The sequence below is a fragment of the Podarcis gaigeae genome (assembly GCF_964106915.1).
Source record: "Podarcis gaigeae genome assembly, chromosome: Z".
NCBI lineage: Eukaryota > Metazoa > Chordata > Lepidosauria > Squamata > Lacertidae > Podarcis > Podarcis gaigeae.
The window spans coordinates 28,300,495-28,328,356 of NC_139691.1; the positions used below are offsets into that span (position 1 = coordinate 28,300,495).

General features: G+C 45.6%; 2 protein-coding genes across 2 annotated transcripts in view; both read left to right on the forward strand.

Annotated features, from left to right (window-relative positions):
• The first annotated feature begins 815 nt into the window (after positions 1-815).
• LOC310836577 (START domain-containing protein 10-like) lies at positions 816-20,276 on the forward strand. The gene is made up of 7 exons (XM_083721941.1): positions 816-1,011; positions 1,132-1,292; positions 11,027-11,174; positions 13,845-13,948; positions 14,801-14,918; positions 16,563-16,615; positions 19,494-20,276. The coding sequence occupies exons 2-7, from the start codon at positions 1,137-1,139 to the stop codon at positions 19,710-19,712; spliced, it is 798 nt and encodes a 265-aa protein (XP_083578067.1). The 5' UTR covers positions 816-1,011; positions 1,132-1,136; the 3' UTR covers positions 19,713-20,276.
• Positions 20,277-24,234: 3,958 nt separating this feature from the next.
• Positions 24,235-27,862, forward strand: part of LOC310836710 (growth hormone secretagogue receptor type 1-like) — a 202,755-nt gene continuing 199,127 nt past the window's right edge. The window contains exons 1-2 of the mRNA XM_083722435.1: positions 24,235-26,120; positions 27,630-27,862. The exon at positions 27,630-27,862 is cut by the window's right edge and continues 34 nt beyond it. Of these exons, the coding sequence (XP_083578561.1) occupies positions 25,367-26,120; positions 27,630-27,862 (987 nt within the window). The 5' untranslated portion in view covers positions 24,235-25,366. The remainder of the gene's footprint in view (positions 26,121-27,629) is intronic.

A 27,862-nucleotide genomic window follows, 5' to 3' on the forward strand; every position in this document is an offset into this window, starting at 1 on the left:
GAGCAAAGTAAAGCTACTGACAAATTCAACAAATATTTATTTATTTATTTATTTATTTATTTATTTATTTATTTATTTATTATTATTAATCTCATTTCTATACCGCTTTATATTTTTAAGAAAAATCTCAAAGCAGTATACAACATATTAAAACATCAATAAAAAAGTCCAGAATCAAACATTTCTGAAGAAAGTCAAATATAGAGTATACAGTCAAAGAAACGTAATTAATAGAAAACTAAAGTATTAGCTTAAAGATTTCGAAATAAAACGTTACAAAGAAGGTCAACTACAGAATACATATTTAACACAAAGTTAACAACAAAAATCTTAAACATTTCCCAAAAAACCCCAAAACTGCTAAGTGAAGTCAAATATAAAACACACATTTAAAACGGCGTAATTAACAAGAGAATAAAATATTATCCTAAGCATAGACTAATGATAACGAAGGAAACGAATTTATTGAGGGGTGGTGGGTGCTGGCTTTTTTTTGTGTGTTTTTGAATAATGTAAACGATGATTCCCCCCCACCCCCATTTTAAAGCTCTTCACCGCACTTTTAAGAGTTTTGTGTTAGATTTCTTGTTGCTGCGCTGCTGCCCTTTCCCCTTATTCATATTTTCTCCCTTCCTCCTCTTCCTCTCTTGACAAGTCAGCTTGTTCGACGCTCCAAGGCCTCGGCTGCAAAAGTGCAAAAAAACGGTGCCGATTAAAAGTTAAATAAATAAAACAAGTAGTCTAAACAAGCCGACCCAACTTCGCCAATCGCTAGCTGGACACGGAGCGCTAGGAGCAAGCCGGCCACCTTCGTCCAATAGCAGCGTTGGGAAAGGGGACCGGTTGCCAGCCCCGGCCAATCAGCGCCCGCGAAAAGCAATTTAGAGCCGCTCACATACCCGCGACTCCGAGAGTTCTTCTCTTTCTTGCCGTGACTTTGCTTGCGACGACTTCTGGACGGGACGCACTCGCCGGAGGCGCAGTAGTAACGCTTGACCATTGTGAACGCAGGTGAGTGGAGGGGGAGAGGGGAGCGGGTAGCCGGGAGGGACCTTGGCTTAGCTGGGGATGAGGGGACCCCTACCTGCCGCGCCACCGCCGCCACCTGTTCTTTTTTCCCGTTCTGTTTAGGCAGGATGGAGCCCGTGACCCTCCCGGACGATGCAGCCTTTCGGGATTTCGTGGCGGAATGCGAGTCGCAAGACGGGTGGCTGAGCTGGTACGACCGCTCTGGGGTCTCCGTCTGGGAGCAGGTGGTTCCTCATGCGGACCTGGCGGTGTACCGCCTCAAGGTAGGGTGGACCCGGAGTTGGGTATGGAAGGAACGATTCGGGACAGGGAGCGGACGGAGGCTCAGTGGCGTAGCGTGGGGCGTGCAAGGGGGGGGGGCGACCGCATCAGGCGCAACATCTGGGGGTTAGGGTTAGGGGGCGCAAATCCACGGGTTAGGGGGTGCAAATTACTTGCCTTGCCCCGGGTGCTGACAACCCACGCTACGCCACTGCTGAGGCTCCTGGTCCCGGGAGTGGAGTTCTTTTCTCTCTCTCCCCTGCCCCTCTTCTACCTCTCTGCGCCACATGTGAATGTTAAAATACTTGACTGCGGACCGTCGGGAAAGAGGTGCGCATTGGCCGGCAGGTGCTGGTCCGGTGCAGAGAGAGATAATATGTGAGAGAGAGAGAGAGAGAGAGAGAGAGAGAGAGAGAGAGAGAGAGAAGTTTTTTAGTGCGGGGTTCTTGCACCTTTTAAGAATTGGGAAGAAGGGGTTTCGGAGGTGCAATCTCTGCGCCACATGTGAATGTTAAAATACGTGACTGCGGACCGTCGGGAAAGAGTTGCGCATTGGCCGGCGGGTGCTGGCCGGTGCAGAGAGAGAGAGAGAGAGTTTTTTAGTGCGGGGTTCTTGCACCTTTTAAGGATTGGGAGAAGGGGTTTCGGAGGTGCAATCTCTGCGCCACATGTGAATGTTAAAATACGTGGTTGCGGACCATCGGGAAAGAGGTGTGCATTGGCCGGCGGGTGCTGGCCGGTGCAGAGAGAGAGAGAGAAGTTTTTTAGTGCGGGGTTCTTGCACCTTTTAAGAATTGGGAAGAAGGGGTTTCGGAGGTGCAATCTCTGCGCCACATGTGAATGTTAAAATACGTGACTGCGGACCGTCGGGAAAGAGTTGCGCATTGGCCGGCGGGTGCTGGCCGGTGCAGAGAGAGAGAGAGAGAGAGTTTTTTAGTGCGGGGTTCTTGCACCTTTTAAGGATTGGGAGAAGGGGTTTCGGAGGTGCGATCTCTGCGCCACATGTGAATGTTAAAATACGTGGTTGCGGACCATCGGGAAAGAGGTGTGCATTGGCCGGCGGGTGCTGGCCGGTGCAGAGAGAGAGAGAGAAGTTTTTTAGTGCGGGGTTCTTGCACCTTTTAAGAATTGGGAAGAAGGGGTTTCGGAGGTGCAATCTCTGCGCCACCTGTGAATGTTAAAATACGTGACTGCGGACCGTCGGGAAAGAGTTGCGCATTGGCCGGCGGGTGCTGGCCGGTGCAGAGAGAGAGAGAGAGAGAGTTTTTTAGTGCGGGGTTCTTGCACCTTTTAAGGATTGGGAGAAGGGGTTTCGGAGGTGCGATCTCTGCGCCACATGTGAATGTTAAAATACGTAGTTGCGGACCATCGGGAAAGAGGTTTGCATTGGCCGGCGGGTGCTGGCCGGTGCAGAGAGAGAGAGAGAAGTTTTTTAGTGCGGGGTTCTTGCACCTTTTAAGAATTGGGAAGAAGGGGTTTCGGAGGTGCAATCTCTGCGCCACCTGTGAATGTTAAAATACGTGGCTGCGGACCGTCGGGAAAGAGGTGCGCATTGGCCGGCGGGTGCTGGCCGGTGCAGAGAGAGAGAGAGAAGTTTTTTAGTGCGGGGTTCTTGCACCTTTTAAGAATTGGGAAGAAGGGGTTTCGGAGGTGCAATCTCTGCGCCACCTGTGAATGTTAAAATACGTGACTGCGGACCGTCGGGAAAGAGTTGCGCATTGGCCGGCGGGTGCTGGCCGGTGCAGAGAGAGAGAGAGAAGTTTTTTAGTGCGGGGTTCTTGCACCTTTTAAGAATAGGGAAGAAGGGGTTTCGGAGGTGCAATCTTGATTTATATATGAAATGCCCAAAGCCTTAGAAGTGTGGTTGACCTGAAGCAGGGAGGAAATAGTTAAATTTCTCCCTGCGGAGCTCCTCCGCACCACCACAAAAAAAAAAGCAATTTGCGTGGTATCTAGCTGAGCCATTTTGCACAAACTATTTCCCACGATTTATTTAAAGCACACTCCACCCGTCTCAAAACGAAAACTCTAGAATCCCAGGAATTGTAATTTACCCTTCACAAAGCCGCAGCTCCCAGTACCCTTAACAAACTACAGTTCCCGGAATTACTTTGAAGGTGGGGGAAGTGTGATTTGAATGTATGGTGTTTACACAGCCTCACTTGAGGCTCCAGGTTCATTGGTAAATATATTTTAATTCTGCTGTAAGTCTGTTATAATTTGGGTGTAGACCAGCAACCCAAATTCTAGTAGGGAAGAGCCACAGCTCAATGGTAGAGAATTTGCTTTGCATCCAGAAGGTTTTAGGCAGTGCCTTTTTCCCCTAATAAAATGTTTAGGGGTACTCTTATTTTCCTTCTCGTATTGAAATAGTGCCCCTCAATGAGGCCAAAGTTAAGTTCACAAAATGTTTAGGGGTATTCATGTCCCTGCGTACCCCCAGAAAAAAAGCACTGGTTTTAGGTTCAGTCCTCAACATCTCTAGAAACTCTGGCAACACGCTGCTCATCAGTGTGGACAACATTGAGTTAAGTGGACAAATTGTCTGGGTTTGGAGCAACTAGAGCAGGAGGTGGGGAAGAGCTTGATCCAGTTAAGATTAAGTACTCTTAGGTTTTCACTGGTTGCAACAAGAGAAACTTCCTTTCTTTGGCCTTTGGTGATTTCTCCCTGCAGCAATGGTGTGGACACATTTCACAGAATCACAGACTTATTGAGTTGGAAGGGACCATGAGGGTCATCTAGCCCAACCCCCAGATATTTATTAAGCTTTCTTTATTTTATTTTTTATTGACAGTAGTTCTATATGTATGCACTTTCCTTGTAGCTTTTTCTGCGTCGTCTTTCATTTAAATGCATGCTAGGAGGGGGAGGGGGGAACAGGCTATAAATCATGACTTTAAAAAGTAATAAAAAAATGTCCTTAATTCAGCAGGGCTGAAAAGTGACTTGAGTCTTGATTAAAGTCATATAATGCTTAAATGTACATAAGCTTTTGCAGCGATGTTTGTTGAATGCCACAGGCTTTTTCCAATGTTCCTGGGAGTTATTTGGGTTCAGGAGTTGACTCTGAGGATGTCTCGCCATTTGAGAGCTGGTCAAGAGTGGGGAATCTTTTTCAACCCAGGAAACCTTTTGAGGTCCACATGCCAGTGCCAGGTGGAGGCAGAGGCAAAAGTGGGTAGAGCAATGGTGCTGTAGAATAGCTCACGTTGCTTTCTCTGTTCTCCATTCACACAACCAAGAGGCACCATCATCTCAATTCCAAGGCACACCCCATTCATGCAGGAAACACCCAGGATGTGAAGTGTGGTCAGTGAGGGGGTCAGCCCTGGGAAGAAGAGTGTGCAGCCAGGACCTGAGGTCACCTAGCTTGCAGTGTGTATACAGTGGTACCTCGGCTTACATACCCTTCAGGTTACAGACTCCGCTAACCCAGAAATAGTGCTTCAGGTTAAGAACTTTGCTTCAGGATGAGAACAGAAATCGTGCTCCGGCAGCACAGCAGCAGCAGGAAGCCCCATTAGCTAAAGTGGTGCTTCAGGTTAAGAACAGTTTCAGGTTAAGAACAGATCTCCAGGACGAATTAAGTACTTAACCCGAGGTATCGCTGTACATGGTAACAACAAGGATGGAAAACTTGTGACCTTCCAGATGTTCTGGACTCCATCATCCTGGATCATTGGTTAGCTGGGGTGATGAAAGCTGGAGCCCAGCGACATCTGGAAGGGCAGGGGTATGCGGTCTTGGGTTAGTGTTAGACTGCTTCAAGTCTCCACCTGGCCATGAAGCTCACCTGTTGCATCACAGGAATTTTGTTGTGTTAAAGTGGGGGCAGGGAGGGGAACCACATACGTATTATTTTTAAAACTGGGTACTCTCTTGTTAAAGATTAAAAAAAGAAGACTCTAGGCATTGCACAACATATTTAAGAGCCCAGGTAACAAACCCCATAAAAATACACAAAGCAACCCCCAACACCAGCAGGAAAGAACTTCAGCAGCACAGTTAGCAGCAGCCAACATCATTGACATCTGAAAAAGGCTCAACAAAAACAGTACCTTTTTGCAGGCATTCAGGAGTGACAAATAGGGAAACACAACTCCCTTGGTAAGAAATAAATCATGTACCCTTCCTGTATGCAGCTTTGTTAATAGGAAAGAGAGAGTGTATCCAAAAGGTGTTAATCAAAGAGAGAAATGAAGGCTGGTATCTGGAATTGATGGAGATGAGGGGCCTGGAATGCAGTTTAATATGGCAGAAAACTTGGTAGGGGCTAAGCTTGATTGGAACTATTTTTCAGTTAGGATGTATAATCCAACTGCTGCCTGCGTAGCTGATAACCGAATTGCAGGATGCGATGAACTTTAGCATAGCTTGCGAAAGCTGCCTTCTCTTACAGATGTAATAACGGGCAGAGACTAAACAATAATAATGCCAATGTTTCATGACGTCTTGCCCAAGTGTCAAAGATACATCAGCCCAGTAGCTGATGCGCTGATGCACCACTGTTTGCTCTTCTAGGAGAATAGCAATTTTCACAAGTGCTGCTTCAGCTTTTGCCTTCCATGTAGGGCTGTGCACTGTATTCAGTAGGAAACCAAACTGAATCGGGTCCACCTGGAGTGATCTGGGGTTGTCACAAGAGGTTTGGTGGCAGGGAGGAGGGGGAGAAGGACACACACAAGTAGCCTGCATCATAGCTGCCAATGTTTCCCTTTTTTAAAGGGAAATTCTCTTATTCCGAATAGGATTCCTCTCAAGAAAAGGGAAAAGTTGGCAGCTATGACCTGCATGCCTTCCCTTCCCTCCCTGGCCAGATGCTTACACATGGTTTAAAACCCTGACTAAGCATACAGTGTGTGTGGGGAGGTGTGGTGCTTCTTCCCCATCTCCACTTGACTTTGCATGGCCCCCAGATCAGTTCCAGGCTGGATTGGGCCCTTACTCAGATCCTAGAGAGGCCATGTACAGCCCTAATCTCTTGGATCTGCAGTAATTCCATTGTAAACATTGAAAGGTTCGTATGAAGAGCAAAACAAAGTGTGGCTTGGAGACACAAGTCCATAGAGGAGAAAGTAAGACTTGGGTATGCTTAGCCTGGAGAAGTGATGTAATAGCATCAAATATTTGAAGGACTGTTATATAGAAGATGAAGCTGGGTTGCTTTCTGCTCCCCTGAAGGGTAGAACCCAAGCCAGTGATTCATGCATGGCCTGCTTTTGTGCTTCCCAAAGGAATCCGTTGGGTCACTGTGAGAACAGGATGCTGGCCTATTGGCCTGATCCTGCAAGCTGTTTTCATGTTTTTTAGGGAGATTGTCCCAAGGGTGTGTACTGAAGATCACTTAATGTCTTGTATCTAGGACTTAATTTGCACTGGAGGATCAGCCCTGGACTCATGAAGCAGCAGTAAAATGAGTTTAGCTGAGTGCAAAGGCGCCATCTTACGAGGGTGACTCTGCACTCAGAGGAGGAGAAGGAGCCTTTGCACTTTTTGGACAGTGGCCCTCACCAGCCCAAACCCTCAAAACATAGTGAGGCCCCAAAATGGCTTGCCCCCCCCCCTGGAGCTGGTGCCCCTGGCTGAGTGTGTGCTCCCTTGCAACATTCAGCCTGCTGGAATTGTGATATGGAACTTTTGGTTGTTGCATTTTAACCCTGCTGCCCTTTTAAAGCAGAGGTGGGGAGTCTGTAACCCTCCAGGTGTTGTTGGACTCCCATCCAGCATGGCCTGGGTTGGTGGAAGTTCTGGTCCAACAGTATCTGGAGGGCCACAGTTTCCCATCCCTGCTTTTTAAAGGATGGCTGCTTCCCCTTCTCCTTCCAGCTTCACAAACAGCCCTGTGAAGTAGTTAGGCTGAGAGGTGTAGACAGTTGGCTCCTTTCACAGTTAAAGAACACTTCGATAGAAGTCCTCCTCTTGATTTTTAGAAGACCAGAAGAGAGAGTGCATTATAGAATATCTGCTGAACTTCATTCCACTCACAGCAAATGCCCTGAGCTTTTTTGAGTACTAGTGTCAGATTCCGGTCCTATTGAGCTTGTGCATTTTTCAAATGTATTTATTTATTATGTTTATATGATACCTTTATCTTCTGAAGATCTCAAGGTGGTGTATATGGTTCTTCTGCTCCTCATTTCACCCTCACAACAACCCTGTGAGGTAGGTTAGGCTGAGAGACAATGGTTGGGCCATGATCACCCAGTGAGCTTCATGGCTGAGTGAGGATTTGAACCTTGGTCTCTCATGTCCTAGCCTTACACTCTAACCACTACACCATACTGCCTCACAGTTGAAAGTGCATTCCTTCAGGGCCTGTTGTGTTCAGGCAGGCAGCTACAGTGATCATTGGTGGTGGACAATTTTCATGCCTGTGGTGAACATTGTGTGGTGTGCACTGGGGAAGGTAGGCTAAGTAGAATGGACAAGTGTAACTCAGAAAACAGGAAATGGCAGGATGACAATGGAGCCCAAAAGAAAAAAGGGAAAATAAAGGCTGCCCACTTCCATGATGTCATTGTTTGTCTCTTTCTCATTTTTAATAGGGTGACAACAACAGGAAACCTCCCTTACATGGGATGTCAGACCAAAGAGCTTTTCAAATAATTGGTGGAGAATGTAGCAGTTACTCCCCACGTTCAGTTTGGTTGTTAATTTGCTAGCCAATGAAGAAGTTGGAGAATGACTCAGTGATTTACAAAGCACCCATGCCAGACTAGTGCTGGGCTCTGGTTTAATGCATTTGAAGGATGGGAAATAGGAAATAGTTAGCTTCTCACACTTTCCCCAAGAGCCAGCTAGAAGGGGACATGGTAGGGAAACGGGGTTAAATGTGGCCCTCAATACCTCTGTATATGGCCCCCAGACTTTTTACAGGCCATACCCCCTACATCTGTCTTTTGTTTCCTGACTGGAACCTGTCATTGATCAGCAATAATGCCTCTTGCGTTTACATTAAATGGATGTAAAAACTTCTGACTTTCACTGTGCAAAGGAAAGCTGCCCCCTTTTGCTTCTGGCATGCAGCCCCTAGAAGGTTGCTGGAAATTAGTATTGACCATAGTGTATAAAAGATATCTGCTTCCCACTCTCTTGCCTGCCCGAGTTAAAATGTCAGATGAAGACCAGGCAGATCTGGTTAAAATCTCTCCACACACCCCTAAAATACCCATTTGGTGACCACAGGTTTGTTCTTCTCTCTCTGCTTGAGCTTGGTGGCTCTTTCAACAATTTGTGGAGCCTACCTCACAGGGTTGCTGTGTGGATTCTTTAAAAAAGTTAGTCATATATACATGCACCCACTGGACCAGACGTGGCCAGAAGATAAAAGGGTCCAGTGGGTGCATGGATACACAACTAACTTTTTTTTTAATGCACACAACAACCCTGTGAGGTAGGCTCCACAAATTGCTTTTGGGCACCGCATTGAGGCATCTGGTTGGCCGTTGTGGGACCACGATGGTGTGCTACATGTACCTTTGGCCTGATCCAGGGGGTTCTTCTTAATACATATACATGAACTTGTGCAAATATTATGCAAATTGATGTCCACTTTAGCAAATGCACTTCCTCTTTGGAGGTGATGCCTGATTGGCCATTGACCTTTGACCTTCTAGTGGTGAGGGAAGAGCATCCAAAATAATCAACAGTTTGCTGCCTTTTCATGACAAAGCCAGATCGGTGGCCAGAAGCAACCACCTACTCTCCCTAGTGCAGTGGTGGCGAACCTATGGCACTTGTGCCAGAGTGGACACTCGGAGCCCTCTCTGTTGGCACATGTGGCTTCGGCCCATCAGTGCTGTTGCTGTGTGTTGTCAAACTGTGCAGCCGCTCCCTCTCCCCAGTGCTCGGTGACCACATCAGCATCGGGGGGGGGGGGAGTTGTGCAGGCGCCAACCTGCTGGTATGCAGCTGCGCAGCCCCACCCCCTATGCTGGGTTTGGTTTGATTGGTTGATGCCACAAGCAGTAGATAGTGGTGGAAGTGCCTTGTATTGGGTGGGCAGTCCAATACCGGAAAAATACGGCATATTTATTTGTATGTGCACATGCAGGCAATCATTAATATGATTGGCACTTTGCAATAAATAAGTAGGTTTTGGGTTGCAGTTTGGGCACTTGGTCTCTAAAAGGTTCGCCACCACTGCCCTAGTGCCTAATGATAGAGCCGGTCTGGTAACAACTCTTCACCAAACTAGGCACTGATTTAATTTTAGCATGAAGAGTGACAAAACAACTTGACGGGTGAGGGGTGTGGATGGCTAGGTGATTCCTGCCTTCTCCCCGTTCCCCATCTCTGGTAGTATTTGGTCATTGCATGATTATCTGATGTGTTAATGAGCATGTATTGTCCTATTAGTGCAAAGGAGCATAGCTCAGTTGTAAACAGTGTGCTTTACGCGGAGAAAGTCCTTGGATCTTTTTGCAGTTAAAATAGTTGTCTATTTTAATATTTAGTATTTTTATTTTAAATAGTTGCCTACCTCATACATCTGTATAGTAGTGAGTTCATTCAGGTGCAGCAGAAGACAAAAGTTGTGTGTGTGTGTGTGTGTGCGTGCGCGCGCGCGCATCAGCATGTCTTATTGGGAGCCAGATGAGTAAAGCTTCTTACCAGGCACACTAGCTCTTGACAATTCATTCCAGTGGGTTTGTGAATGTGCAACATCACGTACACATGTCCTAGTTCTTTGCCATGATGCTCATCCCAAATAATCTCTTGCACACTGTGAAAATTGTATTTGCTTGATTGCAGTTTAGTGGCAGATCTGTAATTGTGATGATAGAGATCAACTGATTGACAGAGGTTTTTCCACCTCTCTGGAACTAGATGCAGGAGGCCTGCTGAGCCTCTTTTGGCAGGCAAAAAAGACAGTCCATGAGTGCCCTGTCTAAACCTACTGTAGCTCTTGTGCCCCACCAAATGCACCTTGTGAAAGGCGGTGGAAGATGATGGAGGATAGGCTTCGGGTATTAAGCACTGGATCTGAGCTGCTTCATGTGGTTGAATGTTTGGAGGTTCTGATGTTGGCCTGCCTACTTAGATCAGGGGTGAAGGAACTATTTTCAGCCCAGCTTCTTCGAGTGAAAGGTGGGTGTGCTTCTGGTCCACCCCAGCCACTTCTGACTCCTAGTTATGAGAATGACAGAGAAGCTGCTATTCACAGCTGCTGCATCTGCTGTACTTCACAGACATTCAAAAGAGTGTGGACCACCTGAGTGAAGCCTACAAACCACAATTTGGGTAACTGTGCTTTAGAACATTTTGTACCCAGGGTTCACCAGCTTTCCCAGCTTCCCTAAATTGCTGGACAAACTATTCAAGCAGTGGACTTCGTTGACTAGGTGAGGTTGAGAAGCTTCTATCTCCTGAAACCAAGGTTCGTTCCTTGGTCCAGTGGTCATGTAAACACTACAACAGGTTTTATTTATATAAGCATGATTTCCCTTCTTTCTTCCTTGACAGGGTTCAAGGTGGTGTATGCAAAGTTCCCCAGTTGATATTCCATTCAAACACTGACCAAGTTGGTCTATCAAGCTCAGTATGGTCTACACTGAATGGCAGCATCTCTCCAGGGCTTCAGATGGGAGGCATTCCCAGCCTTACCTGGGGATTGAACCTGTGACCTTTCGCTCCCAAAGCATACACTCGGCAAGATTGTTCCATTTTACACCATGGTCTGAGGTTGTTCACTACTCTGGTGTTTTGACAGTGTTCTTCCTTCCACCTGCAGGGCATGATTGACATGGCAGGGGTCACCGCAGAGACAGTCTATGATGTCCTACATGACACTGAGTACCGCAGCATGTGGGACATAAACCTTGTTGAGACGCATCAGATCGCTCGTCTCACAGACAATGCTGATATTAGCTACTATGAATGTAAGTAAGAATGGGCACCCCAATACCACCACCAAACCACACAAACTAGTGCAGGTGTGGCCCACATTGCCATCTGGGTAATCTTCCAGAGGTCATGTGCCCATGAGGGTCAAGGCCAGGGGCAAAATGGAGTGGAAGAGCAAATGTAAATTTCCCCTTTGTACAATAGGCTACTTCCTTCACATTTGCACTTCCCTCTTCTCCATCCAGCCAAGGAAGAGGCATTGCATTCCAGCCATGCAAACACACTCAAGGGGGTGTTGAAGTGACAAGGGTGAGGAGTGTGTCCCAGGGAGAATCATGGGGGCCTGTTAGAGGGGCCTAAAGGGCCACTGTTGGCATCTGGGCCTGATGTTTCCCATCACTGAGTTATGGGGGTACCTGGCAAACACAATGAAGATTTGGTACCAAAGTCAGGAAAAAATGCTGCTGGGTTCCTAAGCTTTAAAGTTCCTGGCTCCAAGGACCACGAACACCCACCCTCCTCCATCACTCGCCATGCTGTCTGAGGCTGGTGGGACAACATCTGGGCAGGCACAACTCCCCCATCCCTGTTCCTACCTCTTCAGCAGCCAAAGTCTTGTGGCACATTTCTGATGGCGTGGACTTATGTGGATCAGGAATTGTGGAATGTCAGCCTGAGAAATGTTAGCAAAGGAGTTCAGAGGGAAATGGAAACAGGATGATAACGCTGACGCTTAGGTGTATGTAAAATAATGGCACTGACCGTTGCGAAAGTAGTGTTTATAAAAACATCCTGGCATCAGATCAACCCTACTTTGTGAATTATCCCTGTAATTAAGGTGCCACAAGCCTCTCTTTGCTGTTTCCGCCGCAACAGATTAACCCTCTAGTTATGAGGTTTGCAAAGGTAATCTTGCAGGTATGTAAGCAGTGTGTGATGAAATTTCAAGCCACTGGGAGGATTAGTAGTCTGGGGGTGTGGGGTGCCTTCCTTCTCTGGGGCAGTACCTCATTCAGCCTCATGGACCAGCCTCCACTGCTTAAAGATCCACCTCAACTATATTATGTGGTCATGATCCATCTACCTTCTACCTGCTGTTGATTTGGTGGTGTTCTCTCTAAAAAAAAACCATCAATGGAACACCACGCTACATGATAATAACCCCATCCCGTGTGGTCCTTAGCCAGCAGCAAAACTATATCTGCTGAGCCGCTCTAGGTTGTTGTAATGAGAGTGTTATGGAGATGACTATACAGCTTTGTCCAGGGCTGCAAAACCGTTTTCCACCCAAGGGACACATTCCCCTCCTGGAGAGCCTGCCCAGGGCTGAATGCTAGTGGTGGCTGAGGCCAGAGGCAAAATAAATGCAAAGGCAAAATTCACAAGGTAAGCTAGTTTCTTCGCTCGCACACTTCCCTTTCTATCCTCATCCCATCCAGGTAAGCAATAATCGCTATCTGGGTTCAGGGACAGAAAAGAAGTCACAGAAGGATGCAAAGCCAGAGTGCTGAGTCAGAATGGGTGTGTGGCCTTTGGGGACTCCTGAGGTTCTCCGTCCATGATTCAGTCTTTTAGCTGGGTAGTACTACCACCCTCATCATTGCCAGGCAGCCTAACTTGATAGGCTGATGAGACAACAATATCTGTGGACTCAAGGTGGTGGAAGAGAGCTGTGTTAGATGGATTGATCAGAAACATTCTGGCAGTGTTAAGGCAGGCCCCTGGCTTGAGAGTTGGTCAGCGTTTGAAACGGGTATTCTGTTTTCTGTAAGAGAGAGAATGCCTTCCCCTGATGGTGCCTGATTTTTAGCTACCTGGCTGCCTTCTTTCTGGAGGTTAAATAGCTTTGGGGAGTAGCAATGGACACTGCTAAAAAAACCAACACAACTTGGTGGAAAGGAAGGTTCAGGCTCATAGAGCGGTATAGTCCACAACATCTAGGGGTGTGTGAGATGCATTTGCCTTGCATCTCTCCCTGGGTCACCATTATACACTGGACCTGTTAACGCATAGTTGTAGCATAAAGAATTCCTGTTAAGGTTTCCAGCCAGGCATGCCTGATTTCAGGATACCCTGTTCCATTTCCCCTCTCCCTCCAACAGACACTCAACAGACAGTACAGTATGCTCAGTCCTCAAAAGGCATTTGGCTTGCTGGTCCTTCTTCTCTTCCCTCTTCCTCCTGCCCCCCTCCCCACTTTCCTATTTCTGCAAAAGTTGCCTGCTGCTGATACCTTCCTTTCATGCATAGGTGGTGTAATTTTTCTTCCAGGGGGCTCTGTGCTTGGATGAGGGGAATAGGATCTGTGTGCAAGGCCTTTTTTACTTGAGACAACCTGCTTGGACCTTTGACACATTCCCTGTGTTGCTTTGCCAAAGCAAGTTAAGCTCTTACTTTTGTTTATGCGACACAGGTATTCCCCCCCCCCCCGCCATTCTAATTAAAAAGCTAAGGTGCCTGGGACTTGTAATAGCAATGGCAACAAATCACTCACCTTACTGCTATTCAAAGCTGAATAGAAATTTAAAATGGAAATCTTATGAAATAGATTTATGAATGATATACAATGAATTTGGAAAATGGAATATATAGGAATGAGTACAAATTTAGATGAAATCATTAGCAACTGAATGTGATCAGCATGTTGTAGATGCAATGTTGAGCTGCCTTTCTCTCCCTTCTCCCTACCATCTCCCTTGGATTAGGGAAGTGCCCAAAGCCCCTGAGGAACAGAGATGTGGTGACTCTGAGATCATGGAAAGTCCTGGATAAGGATTATATTATCATGAACTTCTCTGTTAAACATCCGGTAAGTGAGCAGGGGGGAAACTATGGGATTCAGGTGGGTAATGGATTGGGGGGTGGGTCTCCTCTCAGAGACCCACCATAGCATTTCATTAGGGAAATGGAGCTTCATCCACCTGCTTGATAAGTACGCCATGAGACAGCTGAATATACTGTCATATACTAAGGGCTTGTTCACACTTCCACACTTGTCCCTTGCCTAGAAAGTGATTTTTTATTCCACTTGTGCCATGCTTTTTAGGCACAGGGCTGAGTGGTTTTCTGTTTGCTCTCCCCCGGGAAAACCCACTCTTTTGCGGTGAATCGGAGCAGGCATCAATCTTGTGGAAAACCCAGTTGCCATTTGTTCTGATTCAGTGCTAAACCATGAGTTTTCCCCAGGGGAAAGCAGTGGGTTAAATGGAAGTGTGGCTGAGCCCTGAGTCAGACCATTAGCTCCATTTAGCTCAATGACTACTAGCAGCAGCTCTTGGGGGTTTCAGGTAGGGCTTTCTCCTAGGCTCACCCTGGTGAGATTGAACCTGTGGCCTTCTGCTTTATTACAACGCTTAGTTCTCTGGATGATGGAGCTGAGACCCTTCACACGACAGACCTGTTGGTGGTAAAGTTGGCAGCCTCTTGGGATTTAGGGTCCAGTCCTTTGAAGCCTATCTTCTGTTATTGATGTGTTGATGTATATTATTGCTACTTCTGTATTTTGGTGTATTACAATGCAGTTTCCATGGGCTTTGGCTGGCACACTAAACTGATTGTTGACTACCCCTTAGGGGAACTCAGTCTCAGGGAGGAGGGGAAGGGGAGGCCTCTATATCAGGAATTGGTCCATCACCTGATTGCCTGGCTTTTTACTGTGCAGAAATACCCTCCACGCAAGGACACGGTGCGGGCTGCCTCGCGTTTGGCTGGATACCTGGTGCAACCAACTGGACACGACAGTTGCAAGCTGACTTACCTGGCACTGCTTGACCCTAAAGGTGAGTCAGCATTCTATAGACTATTTAGACTATTTTAGAAGAGTCTAAAAAGCCTAGGACACAAATGTTCAAGGCCCTCTAGCAACTACGGTGGCTCCTTTGTCAGAAGTAATGTATTTCATGTTGACTCTGGAAGGGAATACTCAATTCTGACCAAACTAAGCCGCCTAGTTCCAGAGGCTTAGTTCCGGAAAGCTCAGGAACCAAGAAGACCAAAATTTCAATAAAGAATGGGAAAATTTTATAATCTATCTTGGAGACCACTGTAAAAAGATGGAAACAGTAGCAGGAAAAGGTTTAATAAAAAGGGCCCATGGAGGGGAGGTGGGAAGTCTAGAGATTCAGAGGAATCTGTAAATGTGGATGTGAATGGTAGCATTGTTATAATATAACATACTTGTAAAATCAAATAAAAACTATTTCAAAAAATAAAATTAAAAATAGAGCAAAATATACATTTTGAATCTTCTAATACCTTTGCCATAGTAGGTTGTGCTGCAGTCATCAGGTGAGTAATAAGATCCTTGTGGGAAAGTTGTTGATTAATTTGAGTATTATTTTACCTTTTATCTTTACTATGATAGAAATGCTGTTTTAGGATCAAAGGAAGTACTGTATCTTGCTTTGTGACCAAACCTACTTCATGAAAAGCATGTATGCTTCACAAGGCATATAACTCTTTAAAGCTGAATTTGAATAAAAAAGAAGAAGAGAACTAATATTCTCTAGTCACAGTGAGCAACCTGATTTCTCAGTGGTGGCCAAAGTGTTAAGTGAGAAAAAACAAGTAGATTAAAAAAGAATAAAGGCTCTGTGTAGGAAATACAGTTAACTCGCATCTTCCAGGTTTGTGATTCTATGATTCTATCCTACACTTATTTTACTTACATGAATTCAGTTTTGTGTGGGTGCGCGAATAAATAAACAAATAGAGAGTGGAGGAAACCCATTCTCCTTTTATTCCCCCCACAATGCAATGCTGTAATTGCAGGCTTACCCAGCTTTCAGAAGGTGGCGCAGGGGCTCTGGCAGCCCAGAGCCCTTGTGACGCCTTTCCAAAGCTGGGTAAGGGAGATGGCTGGATTTGGGAAGGAGGCGTGATTGTCCTGGCATGGTCCTAAAGCCATCCTTCCTCCTTCCCAAAGCTCTGCAAGTGCTTACTAGGCTTTCAGAAGCAGGAGGGAGGACTCTAGGACCCACCCTGCCAGAGCCCTAGCTGCTGCTTCCCAGAGATAGGTAAACAGCCCTCCAAATTGGCGCTTCTGGGGTTACTGGCTTTAGTTTTTTTTTGCATATACACATGGACCCCCAGAACCGAACCCTCACATAAAATGTGAGTTACCTGTTAACCGTTTAAAAATGAATTGCAAACACTAGACAGGCTAGATGATTTTTCATCTACTGCAAATCAGCTTCCAACATCTGCATTATGGGAGATTTGTTTGCCGCAGTCCATTCTCAGTAGCAATCATGCACCCGCTCATCTATCAAATAATCCTGAGAACCATTGTTAAGGGAACTGTAACCTCTCTGAGGAGAAAACTACAGTTCCCATGATTCTTTTTTTTTGTCGGGGGCATGTGCTTTAAATGTATGCTGATTAATCCCCCCATCTTTCCTGCCTCTCCCCCCTTTCCAAACTAGGATTTCTGCCAAAGTGGATTGTGAACAAAGCTGTTCAATTCCTGGGACCACAGGTGAGTGAGGCAGATTCATAGCTGAAGAGTTGGAAGGGACCACAAGGGTCATCTAGTCCTACCCCTTGCAATGCAGGAATCTTTGGCCCAACCATGGGGCTTGAACCCACCACCCTGAAATTAAGAGTCTCATGCTCTTCCATCTGAGCTATCTTGGGCCTCTAGTGATCTGGTTCCTCTTGTGAGGAGCATCAGTTGATACTAAGTGTAATACTAAGTGAGATGGATTTGCAGAAAGCCCTTTTTCTCTGCCCAGAGAGGGGGGGTTCCCCCTGCGTTGTTGGTTATGGAGCACAGTGGGCTAAGAGGCTGTGTAGTGGTTAAGAGTGATAGACTCGTAATCTGGGGAACCGGGTTCACATCTCCGCTCCTCCACATGCAGCTGCTGGGTGACCTTGGGCTAGTCACGCTTCTCTGAAGTCTCTCAGCCCCGCTTACCTCACAGAGTGTTTGTTGTGGGGGAGGAAGGGAAAGGAGAATGTTAGCCACTTTGAGACTCCTTAAAGGGGGTGAAAGGCGGGATATCAAATCCAAACTCTTCTTCTTCTTCTTCTTGAGCTGTGAATCAGAAAGTCCTCAGTCTGAATGTTTCCTCTACCCTAATGAATTCACTAGGTGGTCTTAAGCAAGCCCCTGTTTTTCTGCCCTTCAACTGCCATATAGGAATAGTGATTTGGACCCACTTTTGTAGTAGAAGTGGAGGACCTTTTTTCAGCCTGGGGACCAGGTGCCCATGGTGGGGAGGTTCAGAGGCCAAAGGAGGTGGAGCAGTGAATGCAGATTTTAGCTTTGTATAGCAGGCTAGTTTACATAAACTCCCACTGCATTCTCCATCCAGGCAAGCAAGAGGCGTTCAAAAACACAGGCAGAGGGCCTTCTCGGTAGTGGTGCCCACCCTGTGGAACGCCCTCCCATCAGATGTCAAGGAGATGAGCAAATAGACAACGTTTAGAAGACATCTGAAGGCAGCCCTGTATAGGGAAGCTTTTTAATGTGTAATGTTTTATGAAGTTCTATGTTGGAAGCCACCTAGAGTGGCAACTCATTCAGATGGGTGGGGTACAGATAATAAATTAGTAGTAGTAGTAGTAGTAGTAGCCATGCAAAAACATCCAAGGAGGGTTCAGATCAGGGCTGGTGAAGGGTCTGAGCAGAGTCCCAAGGGCTTGGAGGGGAGGGACTGTGCCTGGCCCCCCAGGCCTGGGGTTTACCACCCCTGCTTTATAAGGTTATAGTTACAGATAGGTAGCCGTGTTGGTCTGCCATAGTCAAAACAAAAAAAAATCCTTCCAGTAGCACCTTAAAGACCAACTAAGTCAGTTCTTGGTATGAGCTTTCGTGTGCATGCACACTTCTTCACACGAAAGCTCATACCAAGAACTGACTTAGTTGGTCTTTAAGGTGCTACTGGAAGGAATTTGTTTTGTTATAAGGTTATGTTAGGCAGGCTTAGCCAACATGGTGGCCTCCAGATGTTCTGGACTACAGCTCCCATTATCCCTGACCATTGGCCATGTTGGGTGGAGATGATAGCGCTTGGAGCCCAACAACTTCTGCAAGCCACTATGTTAGCTGCTCCTGTTGTAAGGATGCCAACCAGATAAGAGCTGTGTAGAACACTGCTGGAAAAACCCTCTTGCATTTGCTTCTGAGACATTTCCCATACCCTTCAAATTCTTGCTCTTGCAGACTCAAAAGGCTACAGTCTTCCTTTCTTTTCTTTTTTGGCAGAAGGAGGGAGGATGGGAACAGATGGAAATTGAGTGTCTCAAGATACTAGATTTTTTATTTATTGCCCATCACCAGTTTACACACTCCTTCGGGTATAGGGCAGCATAGAAATTAATTAAATAAATATTGTTTAGTTTTGTACTTTGTAGGTGACACAGCTTGGGTGCTGCCAAAGGTTGCTGTAAGAAGGGTGTAGCACACCTGGACAGCAGCTGGGCCCATTTCCCTGGCTATAGGGTAGCCTGCCTCTCCAGTGTTGCCCAGGTACTTGACTGGAGGCAAAACTACCCCAGAAGCCCAGGGGTTGCACACATTTCAAACTGGAATGACATTCAGACCATCAATTTGTAGAAGAGCACATGATTTGCATGTCAAAGTTCAGAGGTTCAGTTCCAGGTGTCCCCAGGTAGAAAGATGCCTGCCCAAAGCGCTGGAGAGCCACTTCCAGTCATCGTCTAAAGTACTGAGCTTAGATGGACCAGCAATGTGATTATGTAGAAGACGGCTTTCTACATCCTTATTTAAATCTTCCATTAGTTCAGAACCAGGAAGGACTGGAACCTTGCTTTATTTTTAGGGGAAGGGTTTCCCAAACTTGGGTCTCCAGCTGTTTTTGGACTACAGTTCCCATCATCCTTAGCTAGCATTACCAGTGGTCAGGGAGGATGATAATCTCCAGCTGTTTTTGGACTACAGTTCCCATCATTCCTAGCTAGCATGACCAGTGGTCAGGGAGGGTGATAATCTTCATCTGTTTTTGGACTACAGTTCCCATCATCCCTACCTAGCATGACCAGTGGTCAGTGAGGATGGTAATTTTAGTCCCAACAGCAGCTAGAGACCCAAGTTTGGGGGAGCATTGCTCTAATTCCTGTGTTGTGTTGTGTTGTGTTGTGTTGTGTTGTGTTGTGGATGGATGCCTCTTTAAGTCCTGAGTAGGGATTTGAGGCTGGTGATCTCACACCTTTTAGCTGTCCAACTTGGTTCATGAACCTTCCTGTCCAGAGCACTTTGGGTGGGTGGTACAGTTCCAGGTTCATGTGGGATTCTCTTGCCGTTGCTCTCATCACACAGAGAAGTTCAATGTGGGCGTGTTTTCACCTTCTCTTTTCTCTCCATGCCCCCCCCCCCCGGCTTGCGGGATCAGGTGATGAGGAAGCTGCATAAAGCTTGCATGGAATACCCTGCCTGGAAGCAGGAGCACAACATGGATGTGAAGCCTTGGCTGTACCCCGAGCAGAGCCAGCTCCCCACCATGTTGGTGTCTGAGTTGGCTATTCAGCATGCCGCCTCTCTGGAGCACTTCGATGAGAGCAGCGTTAAAGAAGTCAAGGATCAGCAGGGAGAAGCCAGCGGGTCCGACTGACTACATCACTTTGTGCTTTTTTGCAGTTTGAGGACATTCTCTAGTCCGCCACTGTGCCTTTATAAGAAAAGATAAATTATTCCAGTTTATTTCATGTAGTAGCCAGCTTTTGGGGGTTATTCTCTCTCAAGCACCTGTTGCAAACTTGTGGTCGGAGGGGCAACTCTCTGTCAAGACCACCTCCCCGTGTTCTTAGCTGTTCTGCCCAAGGAGGGGAGAAGGCTTTTAGCAGTGGAGCTGCAATATTTAATCAGTGGTTTGTTTTTAGAAGACCTTTCGAACCAGGGAAATGCTGCATATTGTGCTTATTTTAGATCAAGAGAATAATATAATAATTGATGACTGGCTGTGCCAAATCTTGGATGAGCTTCAGGAAAATGATAGATATTTTTAAGATTCTATATTTAATGGTTTTATGGGGAACTGTTGTTTTATTTCATCAGATTTATTTGTTGCCTATGAAACCTCTCTAGGTGACTTACATAAATTTGTCTTACTGTGTGTAATGCAATGATAAAACAACTTCTTCCCCCCTAATAAACAACTGCAAATAATAAAATGCAATTTGGTGGTACATGTGTATTATTTCAAAATACGGGAACCCAGCTGCAGTCTTTTGTGGGGTGTGTGTGTGCCCTGGACATCTGTCCCAAAGTCCTATCCTGATAGAACCGCTGGTGTTTCAGGGTGGGGGAGAGAACAGATTGAACTATGCCCCCACACGCAGATGCCTGCTTAACATTGTTTTTGCGCTCAGTGAGATGCACATTCAAAAGGGCAATTAGTCAATAATGCATGTGCCAACATACTTGCTACCATGCACACTGATTTGAATATGTGCTTTTCAGAGGAAAGAGTGAGAAGCAACCTGATTGAGGGGTAATTTAGGAAAGCAAGGTTAGCCAAGCCACTTAACAGACTTTATTTAGCCAAAAGTGACTGAATTTGTTAAATGGTTTTTTGTGTGTTTCACTTTGCAAGATGGCCTAAGAGTCCTGGCTCCTGATTTAACATATAGTGTGTGTGCCCCCCCTCCCCCTTCAACACAGAGAGATTCATGGAGCAGTTGCAAGGTTTACGAGATGGTAATCACAGGCCAAATTGCTATTTTTGTACACCACCTAGCAATGATTTGGAGGCTAGGCAGCATACAAAAATAGAGTTCATATTTTAATAGTAAGAAAAACAAGATTTCAAAACAATGTAATATTTTAAACAGCCAGATTAAATCACTGAAGGGAAGCACGTTCAATAAAACACAATAGCACAGCCAGATGAAAAGCAGAGTCCCAGAAGAAGAAGAAGAAGAAGAAGAAGAAGAAGAAGAAGAAGAAGAAGAAGAAGAAGATGAAAGTAAATGGGGCCTGGCAAAAAGATGTGTTCTTCAGCGGCTTTGGCCGTTTCCTGAAACAAAATATACACCGGGAGGCTTAGTTTGGTTAGGATAGAACCCACACAAGCGACGCTGACACAAAACAAGTATTGCCACCTGACCTGACCCCCACTCACCACGCCCCCTCCACTTCTTCCCCCCTTTCTTCCTAATGTAACACTAATGTCTCAACAAGTGAAACTGATCTGTAGAAAGTTCTGTGTATCTGAAGAAGTGTGCATGCACATGAAAGCTCATACCAAGAACTAACTTAGTTGGTCTTTAAGGTGCTACTGGAAGGAATTTTTTTTGTTTTGATCTGTAGAAAATGTAACTTGAAAAAAGAGACATTGCACATACTTTTGTAAACCAAGAAATCTTTAATAATTTTTTTTTTAAAAAAAGAAAGAATTGGGTACAGTGGTACCTTGGTTCTCAAACTTAATCCATTCCAGAAGTCCGTTGCAAAACCAAAGCATTCCAAAATCAAGGTTAACTTTCCCATAGAAAGTAATGCAAAATGGATTACCGTAATCAGTTCTAGACTTTTAAAAACAACCCCTAAAACAGCAATGTAATATGAATTTTACTATCTAACGAGACCATTGATCCATAAAGTGAAAAATTCTGTCCTAGGGTTTTTAGACTTTTGTACTACAGTGGTACCTCGGGTTACAGACGCTTCAGGTTACAGACTCCCCTAACCCAGAAATAGTACCTTGGGTTAAGAACTTTGCTTCAGGATGAGAACAGAAATCATATGGTGGCGGCAGCAGGAGGCCCCATAAGCTAAAGTGGTACCTCAGGCTAAGAACAGACCTCTGGAACAAATTAGGTTCTTGACTACAGTGAGGTAACACTGTATTTGAAACAAGAGGGGTGCATTGGTTGCCAGATTTGAAATATATTATTTTCAGCTCTCCCACTCAACTACTGGGTTAGGTGGCGGAGGTGGAGAACTAATTCTTCTCACACACGACCTTTGTCTAGATGCCCACCTGCTCCCTCACATTCAATATGTTTCCAAATTAACAAATTCCAAAAGATACCATAGGTCTCCAGAAGGCCCACCTCAAGAAAAACTAATCCTGCAGTAGCTACCCCGGAAATGACACAGTAGTACTGCATGCTCCTGAAGTTAGTGTTATCTCCAGTTAGGACTAGGGCTAAGCTCCCAACGAACATCAGGCAGGTACCTACAAGTACTGACATACAAGAGCATGCTTAGAACTCATTGGTTCACTCAAGCTTTCCTTGAAGGGTAATCCAGCTAGATTCAGAAAAGGGCAACCAAAGCAATCACGTGTGCGGAGTAACTCCTCAGTAGAGAGGCTGAAATACTTGGGTCTTTTCCCTCCTATATGCAGTGCTTTTTTTGTGGGGGGACGCAGGGGTATGCATCCCCCTAAACATTTTGTGAATCTAAGTTTGGCTTTATTGAGGGGCAGTTTCTCAATATGAGTAGGAAAATGAGAGTACCCCTAAACATTTTTTTAGGGGGAAAAAGCACTGCCTATATGCATTGAAACGTAAGAATGTTGTCATGCTGCAGTTCACTTGGTCACAGACAGGTGATGCAGGAAACATGATGATGTGGCATGATGAGAGGCTGGCGCAGACAATGGCCATTTTCCTCCATCCCTGGGGAAAGGGGAAGGTCTAAATCTTTCTCTCCTTTATCCCCCCCCCCTTCCACTGCTACATAGCAGGTGAAGACATAGAAAGAAAGTCTTTCCCCACATTGTCCCACTGTTGCTGCTTCTGCTACCACCTTTGCCAAAAAGCATGCTTCCTTCTGGTCTAAGAGGGCTCTTTGACAAGGAAGGATGGAAGGATTGTGAGGTCTAAAAGGAAGGTTTTTTTTAGGTGAGCTGCAAGGTGAAGAGAGGGGTGGCCAAGCATAATTGGGGTGGGCAGTGGCAAGGAGCAAGGGGACGGGGTAACTTTACCATGGGGGAAATGTTTTGAGGTGTGTAAGATTATGTACGCCTTGGAGAAAGTTAGGGAGACAATTTATCCTTGTCTCATAATGCTGGACCTTGAGGCTACCCAGTGAAGTTCAGTGTAGGATAATTCAATTCTGAATTCACACAGCACATCATTAAAACATGGGATTTGTTCCCATGAGATGTAGCGGTGGTCATTAACTTGGATGGCTTTAAAAGAGGACTGGAGAAATTCATAGAGGCTAAGGCTATCAGTGACTACTTTGGATACCATTGCTGATCATCATAAGTGGAGAAACTGCTGTTGCAGTTAGTTTCTGCTTGTGGACTTCCTGAAGGCATCTGGTTGGTGACTGTGAGAGCAGAGTGCTGGATGAGATGGGTCTCTGATTTGATCCAGCAGGACTCTTTAATGCATCAACACAAGAAGAGTCTGGTCTGCTGATTTGTGGTGGATTTTGTACTTCTTTCATACATGTACAGTACTTTGATTGTTGATTGTATTCTGTCCATCACTAATATATCCCCCCCCTTACTACTGGTGGTGTATAGACATACGTTTTTTGCAAATAAGTAAACAAACAAATCAGAGACCATCCAGTTTCCTCGTGTCTTGTGGAACTTGGATGTTCTGCATGAAAGGTGAACGAAACCCCTTTAGGATGTGTGTGATGTCAAGCTGACCTTTCAGGTGTAGCAAATGAGGCTTTGCATAAAGAGTGGGTGCCCATTAAAGCTGTTTAGACAGGCTTGGTTAATGATCAAATAAATGAAAAGCTAAGTGAAAGAGGCCTCTTGACCAATGTATTAAAAATGCACTTGGTCAAAATCTTTCCACACACTGGCATCTGTTGCAAAGGATCCTCAGTCCATCAGGAAAGAAGAGCCTCTCTCCTAGTTTGCTATCCTTGCTTGCTGAAGCCAAACCTGGAAAAAATAATTGATTGGGGCATTCTAATTGGATTTGCAGTATCAAACTGCTGTCTGGTCCTTCCAGGTAATGGTGAATGTGTTCCACTTTAGATGATAGATTAAGGAGAAACGGAGAGGTAGGCCCAGCTGTTTAATGTTCCCTTGTTTAAATGGCAGAGGATGTTGATGGATGGCTTCAAAATGTTGCCTTGTTTGCCATGCTCCACAGGGGAAGGGCAGGTGGGTGAAGGGTGGGAGAGGAAAGCACTCAAAAGATCAAACTTTCCCAACTGATTCCCGAGAGACGTAGCACTTAATCAGGGTTTTATGCATGGCTGCTGCCCCAACCAGGCAAAGGGATGTGGCCTTTGCTCCTTGCTGCTGCTGACTTTAAAAACAAACAAACAACTATTCCCAAGCTGCAGATAATGTAAATGTAGCAGAAGCTTTGGTGATGTGCAGCGGGGAAGCAAGAGCTGCAGACACTGAATTTATGAAAGAGCCTGGCAAACATTTTGCAGAAGGAGAAGGTATGTTTCTCAACTCTGTTGACTTTGCTTGTTCATTCCAGCAGCAGTGCATGTTTGCCTTTCTAGTGATTTGTTCAAGCTGTGAATATGTTGTTAATAGTTTTGATGCTTTTTTATTGTTGCTCCTTACATTTTAAAAACAATCCTGTTCCTTCCTCCAAGGAGCTCAGGAAAACAAACAGCAGGCATGGAGAACCCGTGGGCCTTCAGAGGCTGTTGGAGTATGAACTCTTACCAGCTCTTACGATCGATCATTGGCCATGCTGGATACAACTAATGTGAGGTGAAGCCCAGGGAGATACAGGAGGCATTTTGCATGAAGGCATTCCAGAAAGCAGCTCCAGGTGTAAGAGGCAACAAGAGAAAACGGGCAGAGTCATTTTAGAGAGCAGGAGGTGTGAATGAACTACATAGGGCTTGGAAGATGAGAAACAATATCTGGGAGCAGATGGGAAGCCAGTGAAGGGATTTAAGGAAGAGGGTTGCATGGTTAGAGAGAAAAAAGAGGTAAATATTTTCGGCAGCAGAGTTCTGGACAAAGATGTGTGTGCATGGTGGCCTCCATATAACTGACCTTCATGGGCTGTTTAATTCAACTACGTCTCAACTGTATAAGCTGAATTTCTTTCTCTTCTCTTGCTTCTGGCAGAGATCTCTTCTAAAATCCCAACACTATTTCTAGCTTCAGAGGCTGATCAACGCTGGACACCTGCCTCTTCAAGTTCTGTAGGCTGTTGGTCTGTATAAGCAGCCCGCAGTCCTGGACGGAAATGAGATTGAACTTATTGCTGGGGGAATTCTCAACACATTTGGAAACTTCACTTTGAAGCAAAGAGCACTGACGGAGGAGGGTGAGCAAATCCCTAGGCAAGTAGGGATCAACATTAATCAGAAATGGATTTTTTTTCATTGAATGGTTCCATTGGAAATAATACAGAGTATTATGAAGACCCTTCTTCCTTGTTTGACATGCCTGTCTTGGTGCCAGTGACAATCATTTGCATCCTCTTGTTCTTCTTGGGCATCACTGGGAATATGACCATTATATTAATTTTTAAGCGATACAAGGAAATGCAGACAACGGTTAATATGTATTTATCCAGCATGGCGTTGTCTGACAGTCTGATCTTCCTTGGCTTGCCTTCTGATTTGTATAGAATCTGGAAGTATAAGCCGTACATCTTTGGCAATTTCCTTTGCAAGTTTAATGTCTACCTCAATGAAACCTGCACTTACTGCACCATACTCCACATAACCACCTTGAGTGTCGAGAGATATTTTGCAATCTGCTTCCCTTTGAAAGCCAAAGCAACCATCACTAAAAGGCGGGTCAAAGGCATTATCCTCCTGATATGGGTTTGCTCTGCGGTGACTGCCATCCCAATCCTGTTTCTCTTCGGCGTAGAACACCGCAACGGAAGCCTCCCAGAGGAAACCAATGAATGCAAATACATTGAGCAAGCAGCCCGTTCGGGACTTCTAGAAACAATGGCATGGCTCTCCACCCTGTATTTTTTCCTACCTGTGGTTTGCTTAGTTCTCCTCTATGGGCTGATCTGTCGAAAGCTCTGGAGAACTGCACGGAACCTGGAGGGACACCATGCTGCAACGAGGGAGAGGCACCACCAACAAACTGTCAAAATGCTAGGTAAGTAGCATTCCGCTGTGAAGAGCATGACTCAAATGCATCAGAGTGGAAGGAGAGACATAGAAAGCAAAGTTAAAGAAAGACAGGAACAGCCTTAAGAGTAATGTGTTTATTCCATAATGTAATCAGACAAGACTGTTCTCAACATGTGGCTGCATCCACACCATACATTTAAAGCACATAGCTTCCACCGAATAATTCTGGGAACAGTAGTTTCTTAATGGTGTTTGGAATTGTAGCTCTGTGAGGAGTAAACTAGAGCTCCTAGGATTCTTTGGGAGAAGAATCACAATAAATGGATGTGACTTGTATTAGCACTTGTACTTGCCAGATACTGGGAATTTGGCTTGTTTGAACAGGGTAGGGATGATCCTTCTAGACCAGCGATGAGGAACCTGTGGCCCTCTAGATGTTGTAGGGTTACAGCTCCTATTAACCCTAGGTCAGCACAGCCAATGGTCAGGAATGATAGACACTGTAGCTCAACAACATATGGAGGACCACAGGTTCTTCATCCCTGATCTAAAGAGGTTGAACCAGTACTAGGTAACCTGTGGTCCTCCTTGTGTTGTTGATTGGAGCTGATGGAAGGTGGGGACCAACAATATCTGGAGCACTTCCTGGTTTCCAGGTAGGCAAGACTGCCTTTAATTTTTGTTGTTGCTAAGAAAACCGCATGCAGCTTGCAAATTTCAGCCTGACAAGAGCTGGGGGTGGGCGTAGGGGTGTCCCGGTCAACTCTTCCAATTAACCTCCGTCTCCAAGGTCCATCCCATGACATCACCTGGTTTGGGCCATGAAATTTCAGGAGCTGGGATGCTCTTGGCCTGGCAACCCTAGCTGAAGTACAAATTGTCAGGGGGAAAGAGCCTCCCCCATAAGTTTTGAACAGCTCCTAGATATGACATTTCAACGGTCTCCTACTTTCCCAATGTCTTCCATGGAGACCTGTCAGGGTTCATTCCTTCCAGCTAGCCTTTGCATACGCTTTAATTCTCCCACTGTTATGTTTTAGTTTGTTGCTCTGGACTGTTGGTTTTAGAATGGATTTTTTTTTTTAAAAAAATGACCTCCATAGTTGAAAAGCAGTCTTTATGTACCACCAAGTACATTGATTAAAAGGCCCACTTGTTCAAAGATGGTAAAATCTACTTTGAAAGCAGGGGTGGAGAACATTGAGCCCAGGGCATCAAAGCATCTCTATCTGACTGTCTATCTCCTTAAGCAACTTCCCTAGTGTTTATCACTGGCTGGAATGCGCCCTTGGACACTGATAATTCCTTTTGCTTTGCTGGGTAGAGGATAAAGAGGGGAGTTGTGTATAGAAACTAGACTAGTAGTCAAAGGTGAAGTAAATTCTTTGCTGCACCCACTAATTCTGGCAACACTCACCACTAGCATGTGGCTCTTCAGGGAGGTCTGCCCAGAAAGCTTTGAGCTATTTTAAAGAGAGGGAAGGACTTAGTGCCTGGGATTGACCTGCGGAAATATATTCTCACCCTCATGTAGCAGTCGTGGTCGTGGCCTTTGTGCTCTGCTGGCTTCCTTTACACGTCGGCCGAATCCTCTTCGCCCAGGGAAGCACAGTCCTCTATGAGATAAGCCAGTACTTCAACCTCATCTCAATGCTGCTGTTTTACTTTGGAGCCTCTGTGAATCCAATCCTTTACAACGTCATGTCACAAAAGTACAGAAAAGCTGTGTGCAAGTTTCTGAACCATAACCAGGCTTGGCAGCAGAGG

What these genes read in the sequence shown, in the direction of transcription:
- LOC310836577 (XM_083721941.1), top strand. Translation starts at nt 1,137, where the DNA reads ATGGAGCCCGTGACCCTCCCGGACGATGCAGCCTTTCGGGATTTCGTG. An exon ending in TGATATTAGCTACTATGAAT is followed by an intron (nt 11,175 to 13,844) that starts GTAAGTAAGAAT and finishes CCCTTGGATTAG; the next exon opens with GGAAGTGCCCAAAGCCCCTG. An exon ending in GGCACTGCTTGACCCTAAAG is followed by an intron (nt 14,919 to 16,562) that starts GTGAGTCAGCAT and finishes TTTCCAAACTAG; the next exon opens with GATTTCTGCCAAAGTGGATT.